This window comes from Octodon degus, unplaced genomic scaffold (genome assembly GCF_000260255.1).
Source record: "Octodon degus isolate 3935 unplaced genomic scaffold, OctDeg1.0 scaffold00130, whole genome shotgun sequence".
Lineage (NCBI taxonomy): Eukaryota > Metazoa > Chordata > Mammalia > Rodentia > Octodontidae > Octodon > Octodon degus.
This window is the reverse complement of record NW_004524706.1, coordinates 5,662,702-5,677,398: the sequence shown is the minus strand read 5'-3', so window position 1 is coordinate 5,677,398 and position 14,697 is coordinate 5,662,702. Positions and strand designations below refer to the sequence as shown.

General features: G+C 41.7%; 1 protein-coding gene across 2 annotated transcripts in view; it reads left to right on the top strand.

The window, feature by feature from the left end:
* The window catches only part of Inpp5b (inositol polyphosphate-5-phosphatase B), a 62,062-nt gene that overhangs the window by 33,576 nt on the left and 13,789 nt on the right, over positions 1-14,697 (top strand). The window contains exons 1-9 of one of the 2 annotated variants that reach the window (XM_023701113.1): positions 2,702-2,739; positions 2,869-2,951; positions 4,811-4,907; positions 7,701-7,868; positions 9,328-9,429; positions 10,352-10,466; positions 11,142-11,258; positions 11,931-12,118; positions 13,642-13,753. In XM_023701113.1, the coding sequence (XP_023556881.1) occupies positions 2,909-2,951; positions 4,811-4,907; positions 7,701-7,868; positions 9,328-9,429; positions 10,352-10,466; positions 11,142-11,258; positions 11,931-12,118; positions 13,642-13,753 (942 nt within the window). In that variant the 5' untranslated portion in view covers positions 2,702-2,739; positions 2,869-2,908. Of the gene's footprint in view, positions 1-2,701; positions 2,740-2,868; positions 2,952-4,810; positions 4,908-7,700; positions 7,869-9,327; positions 9,430-10,351; positions 10,467-11,141; positions 11,259-11,930; positions 12,119-13,641; positions 13,754-14,697 lie in introns of those variants that run through there. The other variant, XM_023701112.1, reaches the window with a different exon arrangement.

Below are 14,697 nucleotides of genomic sequence, written 5' to 3'. Positions count from 1 at the left end.
TTAGGGAAGGGTCTACAGGATGTTCAGGGTCTCACTACTAGATCCAACTCAGTGATCCACCTGTTTACAGCCTCCCAAGAGCTGGGATTACAGGACCATGTCATCATGCCCAGTCTCAATCGCTGTCTCAGCATGCCCTGGGGCGGGGCCAGCAGGGAACAGTAGACCTGGGATGGACCGGCCCCTGCCTACTTACAGGCACTTTAATTTCCTGAGCTATTTGGCTGGCCCCATAAATAAAACATTAAAACAAACAAACAAACAAACAAACAAACACACCCTGGGGAGTAGTTACCCACCCAAAAGAAAGAAAGAAGGAAAGCCAGCCAGCCAGCCAGCCAACCAGCCAGCCAGCTAGCTAGCTTAGACTTCTGATTTTTGGCAATCATAAATTTGCTGTAAACTTTTTTTTTTTTTTTTTTGGTACAGGGAATCCAACTCAGGACCTTGCACTTGCCAGGCAGGCACTTTTGCCTCTGAACTACATCTCTAGCCCTGAGCCACATCTCTGACCCCTTTTTTCTTTTTTGATTGAGACAGGGTCTTGCTACACAGTTCAGACAGGCTTGAACACCTTATGTAGTCTTGTAGCCCATGCTGGCCTCAAACTCGCTATGATCCTCTTGCCTCAGCCTCCTCACTGCTGGGGTTAGACGTGTGTCACCACGCTGCAGAGCTGTAAACATTGTGTGCAGGGCTTTCCCTTTCCTTTTTTTTTTTTTTCCTGCAGGATTAGGCAAGCATTTTGCCACTAAATTTGTGTCCCCAGCCTTTTATTTTATTTTATTTTTTGAAATAAAGTCTCACTATGTAATTCAGGTTGGCCTTGAACCTTGCAGTCCTCTTGCCTCAGCATCTCAGTGCTGGGATCCCAGGTGTGTGCCACCATGCCTGGCCCCGCCTTTGTCGTTGCTGTTGTTAGCACTTATTAGTTACGCAGATTGGTGGATTTCATTTTGCCATTTTTTTAAATTAATTTTGTTTAGAGACAAATAGCAATGAGACAGTTTCAAAACCAATTAGTAGGACAGTTTCAATAATTAATGCATTGCATATTGTTGTCTTTGTAGTGGTTACTCATAGCACAAGATGCAGACTTGCCGTGTTTGTGTGCACATATGATATACTTACCTCCCCCTCTTTTAAGACAGAGTCTCACTGAATTGCCCAGACTGACCGCAAACTTGCAGACCTGCAGCTTAAGCCTCCTGAATAATGTGGAGTGCAGGCATATACCACTATGCTCAGCTTGCAATATTTTTATGTGGACATAAATTTTCAAATCAGTACATACGTATGTGTAGAATGCTGCATCATATGGTAAGACTTTAATACTGAAAGAAACTGCCAGATTGTTTTCCAAAGTAGTATACTATTTTCTATCTTATTATGATCAAAAAGTTACTGTTGTTCTGTATCCTTTTTTTTTTTTTTTTTTTTTTCAGAATTGGGGATTGAACACAGGCCCTTATGCTTTCCAGGCAAGCACTTATTCTACTGAGCCATCTCCCTGGCCCCTCTGTATCCTTATAGCAACTAGTATCATTAGTTTTTAAAATTGTAGCCATTCTAGTATATGTCCCAGGATCTTATTCTGTAGTCTAAGTACTTTAGTTTTGTAGGCTGTATAGTTTATAATAAAATAAGAGGGGCTATAGTTGGATTTGGTTCAGAAATGTTTTCTTTTTTTAAGGAGACAGTGTCTCACTGTGCTGCCCAGGCTAGCCTGATATTGGTAGTGCTCCTCCTACTTCAGCCTTCTGAGTGCTGGGATTATGGGGGTACATCCAGCCAAAAAATAAGCAAACTAAGTAACCATGGGATAGTAAAACTTTCAAAAATCTATTTTAACTAGGCATAGTGATACATACCTATAATCCCAGCACTCAGGAGACTGAGGGAGAAGATATTAAATTAGAGGCCATGTAATGAAATTCTGTATTGTTTCTAATGGTGGGTTCCCCCCCCCCATTTTTAAACTTCTTTTGTTTAAAAAAATAAATTTGAGGCCAGGCTGGGCTGCATATAGAATTTGAGAGCTGGAGCTACATAGGGAGAGCCTGTCTTTTTTTTTTTTTTTTTTTTTTTTTTAGCAGAATATATTTATTAAGGAAAAGAAAGCTCTTGTGTGTGTGTGTGTGGGGGGGGGCAAGCAGGTTGTCCCTACTCCTGTCTTAAAAGACCTAAAAAAACAAACAAAAGAACCCAGAGAAAAGCCTATTCTAGTTTTCCCTTTCTCATGTTTATTGTATGTTGAATGAGAATTCAACAACGACAACGGGAAGATTACCTTAGACATTCCAAAGAATGCTACAGGCTTGAACTTGGTTATCAATGTATTTATATGGCTCCCAAATGGTTTAGTTCCCTTTCACCTTTTCTCTTGAGTTGTCAAGTTGTAGTATTTCTAATGTGCTCATGGATAAGTCAGATGTAGTTGCCTTCTCCGTGAGTTTAGTCTACATAGGGAGAAAAAAATAGAATGCATAGCAATTGAGGCCAGGCTGGGTGAAATACAGGGAGCTAGCTGAACACTAAAGTCAGGAGCTGGGCGTGATGGCGCACACCTGTGTATGAATTTGGCTGGATTCAGCTCCTCTGCTAAGAATGGTTTTCATTCTTTGTTTCCCTTCCCTCCCTCCTTCCCTCTTTCTCATCTTTCTTTCCTTAATTTTGAAACAGCATTTGGCTATGCTACCAGGCTGGTGCTGAACGTCCAATAGCTGGGACTACATAAATGTAAGCCACAGTGCCTGGCAGGCTACATTTGAAATGTTTAAAAAGACTAAAATGTATGATGTGTGAAAATTATATGATATTCAGATTTCAAGATTCATAATTAAAACTTAATTTGCATTATCATGGCAGAGTTGAATAGCTGGGACCAAGATCAAAGTCTAGAACTGTGATGACGAACCTTTTAGAGCTTTTAGTGATGCAAATCGGCCGCTGTGAATGTACTTGGGTTCCCCACCACTGACTAGCGTAGGACATTCATTCTGGCCATTTACAGGAAGAGTATGGTGACCCTACAGGATGAGCGGGAATTAGCTGCTACACTACCGCAAGTGCAGTGGGGAAGAGGGGAGCTAGTTTGTGATGGGGTCTTTGCCTAGCTGTAGTAACTGCTCTGGCATTAAGGAAATGGCGGCCAGAGGGTTGATTGGGTATAACTGGCACAGTGGCAGGATCCAGACTGAGTGGAACCTTGGTAACTGTATGGAGGGACTTAGGTTTACTTAGTGTGGAGTGTTTAAAAGGTTTGAAGTAATGTGATCAGATAAAATTTCCCCACCCCTAAAAAAAAAATCTCAGCCATGGTACGGAGATTGGGTTGGAATATAAGGGCGAGAAAAGAAATTAAAGACTAGTTAAGGCTGTTGTAGCCATTCAAGGGAGACATTGGTAACCTAGATTAGCATAGTGATATTGGGAATGGGAATATATTGATTTGAAAGACATTTCCAAAGCAAAATAGAAAGGCCCTTGCGTCTTACTCCATGTAGCCTGCCTTAACAGGACACCAGGGGCGGCTTACAACAAAAGACCTACTTCTCACTGTTCTGGAGGCTGGGAAGTCCAAGATCAAGGTGCCGATAGATCCAGTGTCTGCTCAGGACACTCCTGCTTACTTAGGGCTGTCATTTCTATGTGTCCTCACACAGAAACGGGGGAGGGAGGTGGCGACTCTGTGTCTTCTTCTTAAGGGTACCATTCTGGAGGCTCCTCTCGTGTCACCTAGGTGTTCTGCAAACCCTACTGTTCGCATCTCCGGGCTTAAGATTTCAGCATATGAATGGGAAGGGCATAACGTCCAGCCCATAGGGTTTCAGTGGCAGCATTGAAGTGTAACTATTTGCATGTTTCAAATAATCGTTTTATTTTTCAGCAGGTTTTTTTTTTTTTTTTTTAGTTTATGGATACATGTTTGAGAAATCCATGTTTAGTAATAATCTTCAGAGCAGAATTCTTTGGCAGTGGTTCATGCCTCCTGGGTGCCTTCCCATAACTTGTATATTGATGTCACATCTCTGTGGCTTCTTCATGTTGTCCCCTGTTGACAAGAAGTTTGGCTTTTAAGGAGCAAAGAAGCTCTTGGCAGATTAATTTTCCTTTTTAGGTTTATCTTGGATTAACAAATTTCCCAAAATATTTCTTTGTTGATCATCTTGGGTTCTTTGGTTTTCAAGGCAATTTGTTGACAATGACAAGCACTTCTTATTCCCAGAGCACTTAGATCCTTTCCAATTTTAGATCTCTGACCTTTGCCTTTCTCCTCTATGGAGCTAAAGACTCGCTTGCAGCAGATGGTAATAAGATCACTGTCTTCTGTTATAGTATGTTGTGTGGCTATTAAAGTGCTTACTTGTCAACTCATTTGATCTTGGCAATGAGCCTGTAGGGAAGGCAGAACAGATCATTTACCGAGATTAAGAGAGGTCAGGTGGCTTGTGGAAAGTTAAAATGTTAATAAATAATAGGTGATAGATAATAGGATAGTAATAAGCTGGTGATAAAACTGACTCAGATTTTATAGTTCTCTTCATTCTATAATATATACTCTTCTCTAAGAAAACAGACTTAGACTAGATAGATTTGTTATGTTTTCCACAGTAAAGACATCCAAGTGAAGAAATACTTTTCTCCTCTGTATATTTTGTGTGGACTTTACTCATACATTAGCATGGGTCTTTTGGTTGCTTACGAGAGTATGTGGACTACCAATGATTCCTAGACTACCGTTAGTGAAGTCTTGGTCTCTGTATTAAAACATATGTCCTATGTTTTAACCCTTTCTCTTATTCTCCAGGTGGTTCTAACTTTGACAACTCAAGATCAAATGGGAAAAGTCTGCTTGGGGACCAAAGCTCTGGAGGTCAGGACAAAGCAGAGAACTCACTCACAAGGTAGTGCCGCTCTGCCTTCACTTATATCTCTTAGGACTGAAGGTTTCATTAGAGAACTGAGACCGTTGCTGTGCATGATGTAAGAAGCCCTGGCCTCGGGGATGTTTGCCATACCTGACAGTCACTGAATACTTATTGTGGCTACTAGACATCATCATTTTAAAATCACTATCTCGTTTTGTTGTTTTCTTTTTTCTTTTTTGGTGGAACTGGGGATTGAACTCAGGCCCTTGCGCTTGCCAGGGAAGCGCTTATTCTACTGCACTATCTCCCCAGCCCCTTACTTTATTTAAAAAAAAATTTTTTTAATGTATTTGAACAGAGTCTACAGGGACTACAGGGTCTCACTAAACAGATTGGACTCCTAGTGATTCTCCTGTTTTCAGCCTTCCAAGCACTGGGATTACAGGCTTCCACCACCATGCCCAGTCTCTATCTCAGCGTGCCCCAGGGATGGGGCTGGAGCTTCTGCTTTGCTCTGCCTAAGCAGATGTTTTAGTCCGCTGAGCTATCTGGCTGTCCCTGACTATCTTGTTTTAACTAAGGGTTAAGTATCTTTCTATGTTTTGGAACTAAAGTAATTCAGGTGTTAACTTATTTATCATCCAACATCTCAGAACTAGCAAGTAGCAACTTTTAGTATTTTAAACTTGGCCTTCTAACCTTCTCTCAAAAATGTAAAAAATTAAAAATGTCTGGGGGCTGGGGAGATAGCTCAGTTGTCTAAGCACCTACCTGGCAAGCTCAAGGACCTGAGTTTGATCCCTAATATCACATCCCGTGCCAGCCCTGAAACCTGTGTATGGTGGCTCAGGCCTGTAACAGAGCTGGGGAAGCTGATACAGGAGGATCATTACGAGTTCAAACTGCATAGTGAGATCCTGTATCCTAAAAAAAAAAAACCTGAAAAAGAAATGTCTTGTCTTTTTTTTTTTTTTTTTTTTTGCGGAACTGGGGATTGCACTCAGGCCCTTGCACTTGCCAGGGAATCACTTATTCCACTGAGCCATCTCCCTGGCCCCCCTCCCATTTTTTAAAAAAGTGTTTCCTGACTTTTTTTTTTTCACATTTACTACAGGGGATACAGGGTCTACAGGGTCTCATCAGGTAGATCAGACTCATAGTGATCCTCCTGTTTTCAGCCTCCCAAGCACTGGGATTACAGGCGCATGCCCACCACACCCAGTCTCAATCCTGCTCAGCATGCCCTGGGGGCGGGTCCAACATGGCACCCCGGGCCCAGCCACTGTGCACTGCCTAAGCAGGTATGCTGAGCCATCAGGCAGGCCCTTTATTTCCTGATTTTGAAAATATTTAATTTATTTTTCAATTTTTCCTGATGTTCTGTGCTATTATATTTAGTTCATACTCCATTGCCCCCTACAGATCATAGCCAGAATTACTTGGTCAAGATAAAACTACTTTCTTATTTTTTTAATTTTAATTGGCACTTATGTAGAAGTGAAAAATCCCTGAAATTAAAAGTGAAGCTAGAGCTGTCATTCTCAATTTGCTCCTGAGCCATCTTGATATACAGAGATTTATTCTCTTTTTTTTTTTTTTTTTTTTTCTTGTGGTACCAGGGAGTAAGCTCAAGACCTCGCACTTGTCAGGCAGGCGCTTATGCCACGGAGCTATATCCCTGGCCCAGAGAAATATTCTTGCATAGCTTTAATTAGTATGTTACTAATGATAGTAACATTAAACACTTGGTATTGATGAAGGATCAAAAAAGGTTTAAGTGCCATATATATCTTAGTTTATTTTTATCATTATTTTTTTTTTTGCGGAACCAGGGATTGAACTCAGGCCCTTGTGCTTGCCAGGAAAGCGCTTATTCTACTGAGCCATCTCCCTGGCCCCTATATCCTAGTTTAATAAATGACAGTCAACAAAAGTTTCTAAGACTGTTACACAGGGTTCTATTAAGTAAATATGTCAATTTTTTAAATATATATATTTGGTACAGGGTCTCACTTGTAGTGGTCCTCCTGTCTCAGCCTCCCCAGTGCTAGGATTACAGGTGTGTGCCACCACACTGGGACTTGGTCGCCAGCATGGCAAGTGGTGCAGTGGATTGAACCTTGGTCCCTGTTCTTGCCTAAGAAGGCACTTGGTCCGCTGAGCTATCTTGCCGGCCCTCAAATTTTGCTTAAGTTGAATAATTTGTAGTGTGCCACTAAATAGCAACAAAATGTAAATTTCCTCTCCCGTATTACTTTGTATTATTCCTGTGAAAGGGAAATAAAGAAGCAGGAGTATGGAGCCAAAGAATCTGCTATTTATAGGTCTTCTTATAGGAGGCATGAGAGTCTAGAAGTAGCTCTGTGCAATCCCAGGTGTAATCCATACTCTGCCATCATTCAGCTGGACAAATCCTGGATGGTGCTGGCTTTCATTTTTCTTTCCTGAAAATGAAGTATGTTAGATAATTTTCAAGGCCCCCTTTTGCCTTAAGATTATCTGACTGTTATCAGAAAAATCTTCAGACCAACATATTGTACAATCAACAACATGTAAGTTGCTTAATTTCCTATAGAAATGATTTTTTTTTTTTTTTTTTTTGTTACTGGGGATCAAACTCAGGACCTTCCATTTGCCAGATAGACACTTAAGCTGCTGAGCTATTTCCCCAGCCCTAGAAATGATGTTTTAGTGAATAAATTTTGCTTTGGCTTCCTTTATTGTCCTGCGATTCAGATACTTGTGTGTAAAAACTCCTAGCTTCATATTCATTTATTTTGCCAAGCAGCACTCATCAAAATATGAATAAAAATGTTTTTATTTTTCCAGACAGAATAAATCCAAGTCCGAAATTACTGACCTGGTTCGCTCTTCCACTATCACAGTATCAGACAAGGCTCATATTTTATCGATGCAGAAGTTTGGACTGCGAGATACAATTGTAAAGTCACATCTCGTACAGAAAGAAGATGATTATACCTATATCCAGAACTTCAGGTAGTTAACCAGCTTGTTGACTGTTTTCAAAGTAAAATGATCATTCAGCCCTCTGGAATTTAAGCATTTCCCTCCAATTCCTAAATCTGAAAGCAAATCATTCTGTAGGATCTTGTTCTTTATTTGCAAAGCGAGTGATTCTATTCATTCTGTGCCATTTCTGGGCAGAGAGTATGGTAGATATTGTATAAGTAGCACAGCTTGCTGATACTTCCGAAATATTTAGAGAAAACTGGGTTCAGAAGAAAGATATCTTGAGTTTTGTGTGTCAAAGATTTTTTTTTTAAATTTTATTTGTGTGTGTGTGTGTGTGTGTGTGTGTGTGTGGCCAGCTCAGCCCACCAGGGGGCGGGGCTGGCTGGCATGTGGTGCTGGGGGATTGAACCATGGTCCCTGTGCTTTGCTAAGCTTGTTCTAAGTAGGTGCTTTAGACCACTGAGCCATCTCACCAGCCCCTGTGTCAAAGATTTTATTTTCTCTTGGTCCTTCTGGGCCTTTAAAGAGATCATTCATTCATTCATTTATTCTGGTTTTTTGAGACAGGGTCTTGATAGGCACTTCACCCTGGCCATGAACTCACTATGTAGCCTAGGCTAGCCTTAAACTCAAGGTAATTCTCCTGCTTCAGCCTCCTGAATGCTGACATTACAGGCATGAGCTGCCATGCCCAGCCCAAAAATCATTTAAAATGAAGTTAAATTAATGTTTGGTCATCTTTTTAGACAGGATTACTTGAAATGAATATAGGCTGTAGGATTCTGCTAGATTTTTAAAAAGCATTGTGTTGAAAGTATAAGAAAAAATAACATTGTTTCTAGGAATATAAACAGTGAATAATGGTAAAGAAATAACCTTTTGAACACTGTGTGTTGCTTTCCCGCCAAAACTAATTACTAATGTACTTTTTATTTTTTTATTTTGGTAATATACACAGAGTAAGAAATAGTTTTGTGGATGATGGTGGCATAATAGCTATTTAAGGGATATAAGAATATTCAAAGTAAACTGCTTGAAGTTGTGCCTACAAAAGCAACAAACGTCATGACAACCTGCCAGTCACTCCTTGGTGCCATAGTCACTGGTCTAGGTTAAATGTATGACAGTTCTTATTCTTTTTTTTTATAATTTTTTTTGGTTTTATTTATTTATTTTTACATTCATTTAGTGTGTGTGTGTGTGTGTGTGTGTGTGTGTGTGTGTGGCCAGCTCAGCCCACCAGGGGGCGGGGCCGGCTGGCATGTGGTGCTGGAGGATCGAACCACGGTCCCAGTGCTTTGCCAAGCCTGCTCCAAGTAGGCGCTTTAGACCACTGAGCCATCTCTCTAGCCCCGACAGTTCTTATTCTTAAAATGCTACTCCATAGAGACTGAGAAAGGCAAAGTCAGCAGAAAATGTCTTCCTCTGTCGAGATCTCCAAAGTGCTTCTTAATTACTGATGGGGATTTTTTGTGTGTGACAGATTTTTTGTGGGAACATACAATGTGAATGGACAGTCCCCCAAAGAATGCCTCCGGCCCTGGCTGAGCCATGGTATCCAGGCCCCAGATGTATACTGTGTAGGGTAAGTGCTTCACTTCATTTGCCTTTCCATCCTTCAGAAGGGATGGTTGTCCTGAAGGAGCGAGGACACGAATATGTAACCAAATCTTCATGACGGGTGAAGGAATTGAAAAATGACCATGTGCTTAGTAGCAGCTGCTTCGCTGGTGTTTTTATTCCTGGTAAACAAAGGTCTGACCAAGTGCTGTGCTCAGCGTTTTCATTGTAGCATTCTGTTACAATTATTTCATGCTGAACTGAATTTTGTTACTTAGACATTCAACCCTTTTGGACAGAAAACGAAAATATATGTGGGATGCTATAGCGCATGACTGTAATCCCAGCACTTGGGAGGTCAAGGCAGGAGGACTGCCACAAGTTTGAGGCCAGCCTGGACTACATAGTGAGTTCAAGACCAGCCTGAGCTACATGGCAAGACCCTGTCTATAAAAAAACCCCAAATATCCAAAAAGCAAAAACCAAAAATATCTTTTCCCAGGAAAGCAGATTAGCTAAAGAAAGTCCCATTAGTTAATTTTTTTCCCCTCTTACTATCCTCTTATTACTGTATTGGGCACCATTGGTGGGGAGGAACAGCAGGCTGCTGCCACATGGTACACTGTAAAGCACTAGAATTTGGAATATACTCAGACCTAACTTTGAGTCCCAGGTTGCTGTTTGGTGCTTGTGTGAATGAGTGATTGCAGATGCAAAACGGGGGTGCTAACAAGTACTTGTAGGCTGTGGCATGAAGGGGCAGTGGGCTGGTATGTATAAAAACATCTCACAAGCTCCACTGCATTTAGTTCTTTGGGTCTTAAGTATTTTATTTCTCCAGCTGAGGGTCCTGCAGCTTAGCTAGAAGGCAAGGACGTATGCTCCTTAATCAGTTTGAGAATGTCTGATCTGAATGTTGCCATGCTAATTGGTTGCTTCTCCAATAGGTTTCAGGAGCTTGATTTAAGTAAGGAAGCCTTTTTCTTTCATGATACTCCAAAGGAGGAAGAGTGGTTTAAAGCTGTCTCGGAAAGTCTTCATCCAGACGCCAAATATGCTAAGGTAGGGGCCGGGGAGATGGCTTAGTGGAATAAGCACTTCCCTGGCAAGCACAAGGGCCTGAGTTCAATCCCCGGTTCCACCAAAACAACAATAACAACAACAACCAAAAAAAAAAACAAACAAAAAAACAAAAACCAAATATGCTAAGGTAAAGAGAGGAGCCAGGGACCTTTTAATTTAGTGTTACCATATAGGGAAATTCTCGATGGTTTTAGGGTGTTTTGTTTTGTTTTGCTTTGTTTTATTTATTTTTTTTGTTTCATTTTGAGACAGGGTCTCATTTTGTAGCCCAGTCTGTGAACTCATGGCAATCCTCCTGCCTCAGCCTCCCAAATGCTGGATTAGAGGTGTGTGCCACTATTCCTGGCTCAGATAATTTTTTAGCGTCTCCATATCCTTTACTATCAACCAGTCCTAATTATCCTATTTCTAGTTCGGTCCTCTGGAAGGATCTCCTCTGGGTGGAGAGATGCAAGATCTTGGCATTTGTAACCTTTTAGTTTATCATGTAGCACGTTCAGAGAATCAAACAGGTGATCCCCTGCCCTCTTGGTGGGAAGGAGATACATTAATCCTCTCAGCCAGTTTTAGAGTCACTTTTACTTTGCGAGTATTTATTCTTATTTGCAGTTTCTCTCTGATTGCATGACTTGAATATTTGGCTATACTTTCTAGGTGAAGCTCATTCGAATGGTTGGGATCATGCTACTGTTATATGTCAAACAGGAACATGCAGCGTACATCTCAGAAGTGGAAACTGAGACTGTAGGGACAGGAATCATGGGGAGGATGGTGAGTTCTTGGTTATAATGTGGGCCACGTAAAGATTTTGATCCTTAACATTTTGATTTATTTAGCTTTTTGGGGAGGTACTGGGACTTGAATTCAGAGCGTGGCTCTTGCCAGGTAGGTGCTGTGCGCATGAGCTATCTCCTCAGCCGCTTGACTCAGCCTGCAATGCAGACTACACATATCCTGATTAGAAGGCTAGATCGAGCAAACTAGTTAGAAGCTGCATGTTAGCAAATTGCTGGCTGGTTTGCCCAGCCAGCACCTGTCCTCATGTTTACTCCGCATTTAATGTAAGAAGCATGGTACAGAAATTATATGGGGTTACCAAGGAAAGCAAAGAGGACAGAAGCTTTACAGTTTCTTCTACTTCTTGAGGCTGAGTCCTGCTCTTATGTTCTCTTACAAGAGCTGAGCTTTGTGTGGAGAGGAAAAGCATACATGGCTGGCTGTGACGAAGAGAAAAGACCTCTGGATTGAGAGCACCAGGCCCTGGGCTCGGCTTTCCAGTGATGAGCTAGTCATTTTACCTTCAAGGGTTTGCTTTATCTGTAGACTATTAGATGATAACCTCATAGGGTTATGATGAAGACTAGGCAAGACAAAACATACTAAAAGGATTAAGTGACTGAACAGTTAAATTGTGGATTAGATTATTTTGGATCCTTTTAATAGGGTAACAAAGGAGGCGTGGCAATCAGGTTCCAGTTGCACAACACCAGCATCTGCATTGTGAATTCTCACTTGGCAGCCCACACAGAAGAGTATGAGAGGAGGAACCAAGACTATAAGGACATTTGTTCTCGAATGCAGTTTTGCCAGGTTGACCCCAGCCTTCCTGCTCTCACCATCAGCAAGCATGAGTGAGTCTGGACTTCTTCCTCATACTGCTCTCTGGGTGTGGTGTGGAGAATTGTGGGCTCTATATCTATAGTTGCTGGGGAGGTGACTTCTGGGGTAGGGTACCTTCCAGCAGTCAGTTACTTGCAATTTATAGTTCTAGGCAAGTTTTAGTTTCCTGACATACAAGCTGGTAGACCAGTAGAATCATTCTCAAACATCATTTATCCCTGGAAAAAATGAAGATTTATTTTAATATGGATATGCCTTGACCTGGCATTGTGAGGAAAGCAACCAAAGGAAAAGCACCTTGAACAAAGTTTTTAGAAGTATGTTTTAGGATTTTATGTTTGCTTTTCCAGAGCATGTGTAACAGAGTTGGACTGTGCTTGTTTGCCTCTACTTGGTCTTTTTTGCTCTTGATTCAGCTTTATAAAGCTATGACTACGTCTACCTAACGCATCTTGTATGTCTTTGTTCATTCGCTATTTCATTTATTTCTAAAACTTATTTGACTGAATTCAGAGGTTTAGAATTTCAGACTCTGTGGTAACAGTAGAAGCTTATGCCACTTCTTTTACAAAGAGGAAGAAGCCACTGGAGCCACGGTGCTTGCCGGGGAATAAACAAGTCACACTTCTCATCCTGCCTGCTGCTGCAGTGGAGCCGTCTTAGTGTGCTGGTGTCCTGGGGGCTGGCAGGATGGCTTTTGTCTTCTGTGACCTGTGGCAGGAAGCACGTCTTCTAGCTGAGCCACTCCATGCTGGGCACTTGCAGCACACCAGTTTATGAGGTTGAGGAGTGCTGGTCAGTCGTCTGCCTTCAGCCTGTGGACGCGTTTACCTGGGGAATGGGTGGACTGCTGTGCAGGTGCTCTACAGGCATGGCTGTTGGCTTCAGATGCAGCACTGTTAGGCTTCAAGAGTTGTGTGATGTCATTAGGGAGTTTTCAGGTTGCTTTCTCCCAAAGCAGCAGGTGTAATAAACCACCTGTCAAATCTATTCCCAGGAGTGCAGAATGAGCCAACCAGTGAAATGGTGGTGGTTAAATCCAGGCTCCACTACAAAGACTGAGCTTTGTTTAGAGGAATTCTGACTAGAAACAAAGGCTGATTATGACTTTTACTACTACTACTAGTACTACTACTACTACTACTACTTTTTCTTTGTCTTCTCCTTCTCCTTCTTCTCCTCCTTCCTCTTTCTCTTTTTTTTAATCTCTTCCCAGCAGTAGGGTAAATTCTTGTCTTTTACATCTGATTAGGCCATCTTTTCAACTGTCTGAGAATGGAGTAGTCAAGGAGAACGCAAGGCTACTTATAATGAACTTGAATTGGACCAAAAATCTTGGAATAAGCAGCATGTTAGATCTGGTGTTAAATAGGACAGGAAAGAAAAAAAAAAAAAAAAATCCCGGAACAGTGAAGTCACTTTCCCACCCAGTTCCTCAGAGACTGAAACTCAAGGGCCTTCTGTCAGAAGCACATGGATGAAAGGGGTTTAAGTCCCTCCTAAACCCTGTTACCTTTGTGCTCTGTCCTTACAGTGTGATCTTGTGGCTTGGGGACCTCAACTACAGGATAGAAGATCTGGATGTGGAAAAAGTGAAAAAACTCGTCGAAGAGAAGGACTTTCAGACCCTGTATGCATATGATCAGGTACGGATGGCCACCTGTGTCCTCCTAGACAGAGGAGGAAGCCTGGCTTGCTGGCCCTCAGCTTCATCTGCCTCAGGCTGGGGGTGTCCCTGAGGTGCTATCCAGTTCCATTTTCATTTTGTCTACATTTCTATCTCCCACAGTGGTTCCCATTGGCTCTTTCCTTGAGGCACCTATCTCCTTTTGGATCACAGCTTTTTCTTTCTGATTCATTCATGAGGTATCAAGTTGAGACTAAAAGGGCCCAACTTGTATAAAGAAAGTAGTTGGTGTATTTATGATTATTTAATAATTTAGGGGCGGGGCTGGTGAGATGGCTCAGTGGTCTAAAGCACCTACTTAGAACAAGCTTAGCAACATACAGGGACCACGGTTCAATCCCCCAGCACCACATGCCAGCCAGCCCCGCCCCCTGGTGGGCTGAGCTGGCCACACACACACACACACACACACACACACAAATAAATAAATAAATAAATAAAAATTAAAAAATTATTTAGGGGCCTGGGGAGATGGCTCAGTAGAATAAGTACTTCCCTGGCAAGTGCAAGGGCCTGAGGTCAATCCCCAGTTCTGGAAAAAAAAAAAAAAAAAAAAAAATTAGAGTATGGCTCCTGCTTCCTACATCCATCCTTCTCTTCACCAGAAATCTCCAATGTAAGGCAGAACTCAGAGTATCTTCTCTGCCTACAGGAAGCAGCTCTGTAACCTGCTGTTCTCCCCTGTTGTTGTTTGACATAGAATTTCATTTTTCAGACATCAGCCATTTCATAGGATGAGGGAAATCTTTTTCTCTCTTTTCTTTTGGCTGCTCTCAGTAGATTTCAAACTTGTTCAAGGGGTCAAAGTTCTTCTAAATGTTAAAGTCATTTTCCTTTTTTAATCTGATCCCACCCCATGCCAGTCTTTAATAACCTTAGTGTTGTTATTATTCTAAGTCTTTG